Consider the following 10,029-nt stretch of genomic DNA (forward strand, 5'->3'; position numbering starts at 1 on the left):
TTTTATATAAAATATTTATATATGTATTATTAATATTATTTATATTGTATATATTAAACAGTTTTATTACATCAAAAGATTTTAAATATTTTTTTATTTATATATATATGCCTGTCATGTAATGGAATTAATATTCCTGAGTGATATTTATTTATTTTTATTTTTTTTTCATATTCATGCACATTTCTCTTTTAAATGTCCCTCAGGTCAGGTACAGGACAAATACCCAATAATTGTAACAAAGTGAGAAATCAATAAAGGTTGCTGAAGGGCTGGGAAAGGTTGTAAATCAATAAAGCAGAGAGGTGAAGGCCTCAGAGGGCATTTACATGGTCCCAAATAATCACTGCCTGGCTTCTATTACCTTTATACTTGATTGGCTATTGACATTAAATGAGTGTCCACAGCATATTTCCCCAATGAATTGACCAGATCAGTTTAAAATGGTTTCAATGAGCACGTTTTTCACACATATGATGAACATGCGCACGCACACACACACACACACACACACACACCAGTACTCCCGTGATCAAGCGCAGCAATGTTAAAAGATGCAGCTCTCTTTTATTTTTATGTTTCCAATGCAAGTATTAAGCTGTTTGTAAACATCTAACTCAAATTCTATTACATTTTATTTTTTCTTTGTTTCTAGAACTTGAAGCTCAAGAGCCCAGAACAGGCTTATAATTTAAGAAACACAGTATAACCTGCAGTTGCTATGATACACCAGGCTGGTTAAAGGCCAAGTCACATACAAAAGCGACTTCTTTGTCAAGTTCTTTATTATAATGACCTTTGAAAATACCATTTAGTATATCTCCAACTCTCCCCAACTGTGTTGTCTGAAGACTTGCCTCTTTGAAATACCTTCTCAGCTAAAGGAATTCAGGAGAGGAAGCAACAATTTACCCAAAAACTAGAAGATAAAAGATCCAGATCCAAGTCAAGGGTGATTAAATGATGACACAAGTGTGTTTTATTGGTGAACTGTTGTTTTATGTATGCTCAGCAGTTTTCTTTTTTTTTCACTTGAAATGAGCATTTACAATACAGAAAGTTCTCATTTTATAGTGCCATGACAGTCATTTTGCATAATGCACAACAGATGGAAGTTCGTTAACACCCTTCTCAGTCAACATTCAGCCCATCTGAAAGATCTCTGTATATTGCTCTCTGCTTAGCTCAGTCATCATTCACGTTTATAACAGGATGCTTTTTTTCCTCATTCATAAAAATGTACACCACCTTTTGAACTTTGGTGAAACTTTTTTTGAGGCAGCTGTAGCCTACAAGTTTAATGTGACATCCATATAACTAAATTGACAGAAAAAAATCTATACGTTCAAATTATGTTGTTCTGTTTGTTCTGGATGATTTTAATTTCTTGTACCTTTGAGGCTCAGCTGCTGTGGTTAAATGTGACTTAACATTTCACTAAATATTTTAATTATCATAGTTAAAAATAAACACTCAATCCCTTTATCCTAATCTTGTGAGGACTTATTTTAAAATGCTCTTTTCACATATCCATAGAAAAAGATCACTACATGGATAATCAGCCCATCCTGGTGAATAAGTCAAAGCACAGTTCTCTGCTCTTTGTCCATTGGGTTCTCGAGGATCCCAGAACCTGCATCAACAGATCAGAGTTAGATGTTTCTGTGTGATATGATACTGACTGTGAGAATCATTTATTATATACTAATCAGTTCAGTTCCACGTTTTCTCACCCAGAGGTCAGTGTGCTGCCATCAACCCATTTCCACCTGCCCTCCACATCACTGTCAGTCAGACCAATCCAGACATTAGCATTAAGAGATATTTTCTTCACAAAATCCTGAGGAAAAATATAAATAAATGGTATTTTAAAGTATAACCATTTTATTTCCATGGAGTTATAAAATTACTTTTCACTCACTTGTTCCTCTCTGTTGTTTATTGTGATCAGATCTGCTCCTCTCTCTGTACAGTATCTTCTGCTCTCAGTCCAGCTCTTCTTCTCAGATGAAATGTAGTAAAAATTAGATTGATAATAAATCCATCCATCTGTAAACATAAACAATTTTACTTTTTCTGAACTGATTTATTCCAATTACACTGATCTACTAATAAGTGGTTGTGTTAGTTTTAATATTTACCCATTTGACGAATACTTTCGAATAGTTCATTTTTCTCGTGATGTAACTGGTCTCTTTGCTTAATCAGATCACGGTTACTTGATAGTAATCCATCTCTCTCTCTTGTCAGCTGCATGTTTTGGTCTATTAGCTGGTCTCTCGCTTCTGTGAGTGTGCTCTTGTTAGTTTGTAGCTGGTCAATCTTTTCTGTGAGTTTGTTGTTTGTAAAGAGTGTGACACACAGCACTATGACTGCAGTCAGCAGAAGAACACACAGAAGAACCAAACACACTACAGCTGACCTGTAGTTTCTGATCTTCACTGAATCTCTTCCTGTAGATTATTAAACATTCACATAGCTCAAATGTGTTGTGTGTGTGTCAAATATGTGTTATAAGGAATTGAGTCTCAGTACCTGTGTGTAGAGGTGTTTGGTGTTTCCCGGTGTTCTCTGTTTTTGTCTCGACATCATGAATGTTTAGAGTATGTACATTAGCATAGATGTTCTCTTTAGCTTCATCTTTACCTATTCCATGTTCTATAAATTCCATTCTATTATTTGTAGGTAAATATGAGATTATTAGAAGTTGTCGCTTCAAGCAGGCTGTGCTGCTCTGAATTTCTGCTTTGAGCTTCTGCTTTTATAAGACGCTGCAGTCAAAAACAGGAAGGCGTATTTTTAGTTTATGATTATGATTATGATTATTATTAATTTACTATATATACATTACTTCTTTTGCACTCATGTGCTAAATATAATGATGAAATGCAATGTAGATACTCTTCAGCATTTTGTCTTCCTTCACTACAGTTCAATCTTTGTAAAACAAACACACTGGTTGAGAACTAGTTGCTTTTGGTAGCATGGGAAAGCAGTTCTCAGATGCTTATGTGGCAAATGACAGTGTGAAAAGTCTGACTGTTGTAACACATCAGAAGAACAGTGCTGTCCCAATGCACATAAATTAAGTTTATATAAGCTTGGACACAAACAAACATGTATTTTTTTCCCAGGATTTCAAAAGTTGAACTTAAAATCTTGTGTGATTGTGACAGTACTTTTTAAAACATTTAAATGTGTAAGAAATTACAAATGGTGCATCTAAAAACACTACTAAGGGAAGTGAAACTAAGAAATGGGTTCTGTGGCTAAGATACAGTCACTAAGACTAAGAGAAATTATCTGTCAGGAGATGACTTAATTTGAAGACGGCATGTATATGTGTATATATATATATATATATGTGTGTGTGTGTGTGTGTGTGTGTGTGTGTGTGGATAAACTGGTTCTTTAAATCTGTTTGGATTTTAAAGAATAAACTTAAATAGCCTATGTGCACATATGATGGCGGCGTAGCAGATGGAGGTGGAGCCAGAGATAAAAGATCCAGAGACTCTATGCGGAGCCAGAGGTGTAAGCAGGGATTTAGAAGGCCGTGGCAAGAGCCAGAGAAAGAGGACTGGTGGAGCTGGTGGGACGGAGGGATGAGGCAAAGCTGAGTGCAATCCTGAGATGAAGGTGACTGGGATCTGGATCCCATGAGTCACTGTTGTCACCAGACGAGCCTTTCAAGGTTGTGGTGTTACAGTCTGGGCAAGTGTGTCTAGTCAATACAGAACTGTCCCACACCTTGCAAATGGTACTGTGACTGCTGGAGGCTGGGGTTCCTCAAATAGAGAGGTACCATAGGTGCAATACAGTACTGTGTGAGCTCAAGGTGCTTTTATTCAAGTAATTTCATTTTGTTCAGCTTTAGGCAGCGTGTCCACCCAATCACCTTATAGCCTTATACTTATCTTGGAGATAAGTAGTATAACGTAATTTTGCTCCATTACTTTTGTCAGAGAGCTTTAATTAATTTTCAAATTTTGCATGGCTTATCCAGCGAAACAATGAGCTTACAGTATCTCTATACAGATTTAGCTTACCAATAGTAAATAGTATTAACAAGAATGAGTTCGAGAAGTGTTTTTGTACTAATTAGAAATTATTAAAATGCTTCCACTGCTGATACTTTAGTCTAAAAAGCGCAAACATTTAACTATTAAGTTTTTGCATTAGTTCAGGTCATCAGGTAAAAGATAGTTTAATTCTAAATACTGGCTTATAACATGCAGTACCGTGTACAAATTATCCATATACAGGCTTTAAAGCTGCAGTCCATAACTTTTTGTGTTCTTTTGATGCAAAATCAATATTTGAGAAAGTACATAACCAGCCAGTGTTCAAAACTATCCTCTTACTTTAGCCTGATTCACGACGGTTTGCTTATATGCCATAATTGGAGCATAGCATCGTGTCGTTACGTCAGTCTCAATCGCCTGTGAGGATCTCCAAGTGACACATCATTTAATCATAGCCTATTCTCACAGCATCTGGAATAATTAAATGTCAAAAAACTATTTTGATGGCAGATTGGAAACCAATAAAGGATTATATGAAACACACTTCTGATTACAGATAACGTGGGATTAAACAAGATTTGTATTTGTATGCTTCAAAAGGAGCATAGTGTGTTTAAGAATTTCTTAATATGAAATTTGAATGATGTGACAATTAGAGATTAGACCGTACATACATTGCCAAACATGCACGCTAATGCACACTGTACTCGTACAATGTTCATGTTGTTAATCTCACCTCAAAGCATAAGATGAGACGGAGCACTGCCCCACTCATGGAATATAATTCCTCAAGGAACTGCAATTCAAGGTTATCAAAAATAGATGACGACAAAACATACAAACTGCAGCTTTAAATGTTTATATAAAAACGTTACTCTTGGGAATTTCATATATGTTATAAACATATAAAAACAGATATCCAGAAGATGGATATATGCGATAATAATATATCAACTTATATGCAACATGACAACATCAATACTTACTGTATATAAGGCTCTATTCACGACTCCTCCTGCGACTTCAAGCGGAAAAAACTTGCTGATCTGTATTCGGTAAGTTCGTTTAAGATGTCAGATGCTTCAGCTTGAATGAGGATGAGAGCAGAAAGCTGCAGTCATCCTGTAAGTCCATGCTTACTATACTAATATGCTTTACACTGCTTCGAGTCACAACGTCATGTGAAAAGGGTCTATTCTGCAAAGGTTTTAAATCTTTCAGAGACCAACGATACCAAACATGAACTGCAATAGCAAGATGTAACACAAGTGGCATATGGATATTCTTGCTTCTGAGGGAGACTGTGAGGGGAGATGGGGAGAGGAGAGTGAGTAAGGGCGATCGGCTTTAGCATGGATCTTTATCTCTTCTTTATCTTCTCTTGAATTTCATGGGGTTTTTTTTTTATTTTGAAGTGCAGAGTCACATCATCTCAGCGTTTCTCTCTGTGCATTTTCACTTAAGTTTATACGTTTGGCATACACTTTAATCCAGAGCGACTTACACTGCCTTCAATACAGATATTGCTGATAGATGTACACTAACTTTGGTAAAGTTGTACTAAGAAAAGTTCTGGATTTGAGTTTTTGCAACTGTGATCAGGAACACGTAACACAAAAAAACACACAAAAATGTAACATGCAATCATTTTATTTATTTTCTTTCTTACTATAAAAGACATACAGTATGTATGAAGTTAAGGTCTCCTTATTTCCTCCGTCCAAAGCCAGTTATGCAATGATCATAAATTGCTCGTAAATTCGAATGCACTGAGACTGATAATTATCTGCTTCTAACTTTTTTCTGTTCGTTTCCTGTATGACTGCATATGTGCACGAACATAGAAACAAACTTATTTCCTTAATAGTTTAATAAAGATTTATTACGATGGGTCTTTTTGAAGAAAAATCTTTATCTTACAAACAAAGACAATACTGGGTGATTAGATTTTTACCTGCTTTCTATAAGCGAACATATTACCGATTTTATTTTAAGAAGGTTCTTTCACAAACCCATTTAAAAGAAGAGCTGCAAGGATAGTCATTCCACTCCGATTTGTCAAGACGCTTTGAAGTCACAGCACAGTACTTCGTTGTATGTCCATTGGGCTTTCCATACGCCCAGAAGCTGAAATTACAAACCATCGTTAGATATTCGGTTTTGCTTTCTGTGTAATATGGTACTGATTGTGAGAAACATTTATTACAAAATCAGTGATTTTTTTATTTTTTTTTTCACCTAGAGGTCGGTGTGCTGCCATCAATCCATTTCCACGTGTTCTCCATATTAGTTAGACCAATCCAGACTTCGTCATAAGTTTTTAAAAAATCCTAAATATAGAATATAATTAAAATAATGTTTTATTATCCTAACATTTAGAATTTCGAATTTGCTCACTTGTTCTTCGTTGCTGTTTACAATAGTCAGATTTGCTCCTCTCTTCAAACAATCTTCTTTGCCGTCGTACCAGTTTTTCTCTTCAGAGGAAATGTAGTATAAATCAGATTGAAAACACCTCCATCCATCTGGTAGCACAAAACCGGATTAGTTACAAGCCCCTGGTTCTCATTCATCCTGAACTGAAAACTAATAACAGCTTGTACTACAAACATACAATATATTTTTAATAATGAACATTTGTGGAGTTTTAGTGTTGTTCAAGATTACCCATTTCACGAAGATGTTTGGACAGTAGACTTATCTCCTTGGTTAACTGGTTATTTTGGTTGGTCGTTTGGTTAGTGGCATTTACTAATTCATCCTTTGTTTTTAAAAAATGTTCAATTGCGCCAAACAGCTCAGTCTTTTTTTTACTGAAGGTTTCGGCACTGTTTTCATACTGGTGAATCTTGGTTCTTTGTTCCATATGCAGCAAAATAATTGCCTCGAGCAGAAGAACGCACTGCAGCACCAAATACACTGAAACTGTTCTGTATCTTCTGGTCCTCACAGGATCACTGCCTGAAAATGAAGATAAATATGAATTAGTCGTATGACTGAAACGTGTTTGTAAGTTGTTATAATCAAATGAGTCTCTGTACCTGTTCTGTTCCCCTTGAACATTTTCGCTCTTTTAGAGTCAAGTCTTGTAAGTCGGAGGTGTGTAGACCAATTTTGAACACAACATGTTGAACTGAACATTAACTATACCATTGTGACCACACTGACCAGTCATATCCTGTTTGCTTATATAAAAATATATAAGCATATAACTTCCCCACACGCACAAACATTTTTGTAGGCTGCTAGAAAAACTCAGTTTCTTGTTTTTATAAATGAAATTATTTCTTTCTTTCTTAAAGGGAATAGTTCTATCATTGATGACAGTCTTTTCTATTTATTTTGTGTTAATAGTGAAACATTTTTAGCTTTAAGTGTGACTTTGTTATTTGATATATTAGTAACAAAGTTTGACTTTGTTATATGATATATTAGTAACAAAATATAATAGATGAGCTTACTCAGAGTTTCAGTGATAAAGATGATTTATTACATGAGGACAAGAATTTGTGGAACGAGACCAAACATGTTGTAACAACCCTTTATTAACCATTCAGTGTTATTAGTTCTTCAAATTGTTCTTCTCGCAGATCCATTTAAACTTTTTTGTAACACACGAATAATCAGCAAACCCTGATGACAGATTCACAGCACAATTCTCGTTACCAGAGCTATCGCTGGGTTTCCTAGACGCCCAGAACCTGTAACAACAGACTAGCATTAGATGTCTGACTGTGAGATAAAGACAGAGCTAACTTTGATTTTGTTTAAAAGCGTTTGAAAAGTTTGACTGTTTTAATGGCCAGTTGCTCAGAGTTGTTGTAAAGCATTGCTAGGCTGCTGCAGTGGTGTTTTGGGTACCGATGATGTTTGTTGTTGGCTGTGATGATGGTCTTGGTTTAATGGACAAAAAGAGCCAATGACTATATGGGCTTATATAGGCAGAGGGTGGGGCTGTAGGTCTATGCCGAGTTTGGTGGATATAGATTTAAAGCTTTTGAAAGTGTTCATTTGATCATTTAAAGTACAATATACCAATCTGAAATATTTTGAGTTGAATTATATATTTTAATTCAGTGATTTCTCACCCAGGTTGAGTCCCTGTGCTTTCATTAACCCATTTCCATGTGCCATCCACCTTAGTCAGACCGATCCAAACCTCAGAATCACCAGAAACTCTTTTCAAAAAGTCCTAATAATATGATAGAAATATGTTTGAATAAACAAAAAAAATCACGTGTGAATATAACAGTTTTAGTACTTGTTTTATATATCATTTGATTTACTGCATGTAGAATAACCCCCCAAAAAGTAAAAATAGTTTAGTACTTTTCACACTTTCACAAACACACACTTTTTTTTGCACTCACTTGTTCTTCTTTGTTGTCTATGATGATCAGATCTGCTCCTCTGTCTGTACAGTCTGCTCTGCTCTGAATCCAGTTCTTCTTCTCTGAGGAAACATAGTAGAGACTGGATTGATGGCACTTCCATCCATCTGTAAACACAAGCAGTACAATAATTAGATTCCCTGCATGCCCATCCACAACCTAGTTACACCTGGTTATACCCTAAACATACTGAGTGTGTCCTTTTAATATCTGTGTAGTTTTAGTGTAGTTGTTTATTACCCATTTTGCTTTTCTGCGTCAACAATTCTTGCATATTCTCCTTTAAATGCTTTTGTGTTTTTATTAGATCTTCTTTCTTAGCTGACAATGCTTTAACATTATTGTCCAAGTTAGATTTTTTGTTTGCTAACTCCGTTATCTCGTCGGTGAGGTTTTTGTTCTTGATGTAAAAATCCTCAATCATATTATGGAGATTGACAGACAGCATTATGACTGCAGTCAGCAGAAGAACACACAGCAGAACCAAACACACTACAGCCGATCTGTAGCGTCTGATCTTCTCTGATCCACTTCCTGTAGATCACAAATACGATAAGTTTTTCTTAAGCACATATTTGACTCGCATGTTAGTTTTTGATACTATAACGAAACGAGGCTCAGTACCTGTGTGTTGAGGTGTTTGGTGTCTCTTGGTGTCTGATTTTTCTGTTTCTGTCCTGACGTTATGACGGTTTCTAGCATCTCTGTTGGCATCAGTGATTGTCTCCACTGCATTTTTTCTTTCCATTTCTTATATCTCAATACTGCAGTAGCACTGGTGTGAGTCGACTAGAGTCAAAGTTGCTGGTGTGTGGACTGCACCGCTGTGTACTAATGCTTTAAGAGGCTGAACATTACCCACACCACTGTGACCACACTGAGCAGGCATATCCTGTCTGTTTATATTTAAAAAATAATAAAAAAAATACTGAGAAATGATACAAATCTCCATTTCCCCCTATTTAAAAATATACTTGTAGGCTACTAGAATGCCAAAATGTGTCGCTAAACCTTTGATTTTAGCATTAGTATAAATTATTAAACTTATGCATTCTTTCCTGCATCACCAAATGGAACTGAAAAAAATGAAATAAAATCAAAAACAGCATTATTATTGATAAATATTATGCATTACAAAGATCACAATAAGGGAGATTTTGCATTTGAACCATTTCAGACAGCAAAGATGGAGACAAATTAGATTTTCCTTTTAATTAATCACTTCAAACTTTTTTCCTCACTTGTTCTTTCTGTTCTTTATAATGATCTCTCTTTGTCCACTTTCAGTAAAAATGTTCAATAGCTGTCTGGATGTACAGAAAAGATACACATTTCTACCTTATTTCGGCCTAATGGTGCAGGTTACTGTAGTATGTTTTAAGTACATAGTACCTAAATGTCATATATAATGCATTTTGAACATTTGCTCTCAGTCATTGTCTTCCTCTGAGGGCAAATAAAATGTTGAAGATTTTAACTAGTCTTTTGACGTATTTATCTGTTTGTCATCTGAAGTCTCCTTTTTCCACCAAAGCTAGTTTTGTGCTTTTGGTTATAGCTACTGTTGGTTAATTAAGATTTGACTGATTGAGTTGGTCTTGTTTGCTAAAAAA

General features: G+C 35.4%; 3 protein-coding genes across 3 annotated transcripts; all 3 read right to left on the bottom strand.

Annotated features, from left to right (window-relative positions):
- Positions 1 to 953: 953 nt before the first annotated feature.
- On the bottom strand, positions 954 to 2,728 carry LOC122330141 (CD209 antigen-like protein C). Its single transcript, XM_043226989.1, has 5 exons — positions 2,536 to 2,728; positions 2,142 to 2,453; positions 1,922 to 2,049; positions 1,734 to 1,840; positions 954 to 1,633 (listed from the first exon to the last, which is right to left on the bottom strand). Exons 1-5 carry the CDS (start codon positions 2,669 to 2,671, stop codon positions 1,504 to 1,506), a joined length of 813 nt encoding a protein of 270 aa, XP_043082924.1. The 5' UTR covers positions 2,672 to 2,728; the 3' UTR covers positions 954 to 1,503.
- Positions 2,729 to 5,686: 2,958 nt separating this feature from the next.
- On the bottom strand, positions 5,687 to 7,211 carry LOC122330146 (C-type lectin domain family 4 member M-like). Its single transcript, XM_043226995.1, has 4 exons — positions 6,693 to 7,211; positions 6,423 to 6,550; positions 6,264 to 6,355; positions 5,687 to 6,152 (listed from the first exon to the last, which is right to left on the bottom strand). Exons 1-4 carry the CDS (start codon positions 6,889 to 6,891, stop codon positions 6,011 to 6,013), a joined length of 561 nt encoding a protein of 186 aa, XP_043082930.1. The 5' UTR covers positions 6,892 to 7,211; the 3' UTR covers positions 5,687 to 6,010.
- Positions 7,212 to 7,279: 68 nt separating this feature from the next.
- LOC122330142 (hepatic lectin-like) lies at positions 7,280 to 9,237 on the bottom strand. Its single transcript, XM_043226990.1, has 5 exons — positions 9,041 to 9,237; positions 8,657 to 8,950; positions 8,396 to 8,523; positions 8,114 to 8,217; positions 7,280 to 7,726 (listed from the first exon to the last, which is right to left on the bottom strand). The coding sequence occupies exons 1-5, from the start codon at positions 9,162 to 9,164 to the stop codon at positions 7,588 to 7,590; spliced, it is 789 nt and encodes a 262-aa protein (XP_043082925.1). The 5' UTR covers positions 9,165 to 9,237; the 3' UTR covers positions 7,280 to 7,587.
- Positions 9,238 to 10,029: the final 792 nt, after the last annotated feature.

This window comes from Puntigrus tetrazona, chromosome 24, assembly GCF_018831695.1.
Source record: "Puntigrus tetrazona isolate hp1 chromosome 24, ASM1883169v1, whole genome shotgun sequence".
Classification (NCBI taxonomy): Eukaryota; Metazoa; Chordata; class Actinopteri; order Cypriniformes; family Cyprinidae; genus Puntigrus; species Puntigrus tetrazona.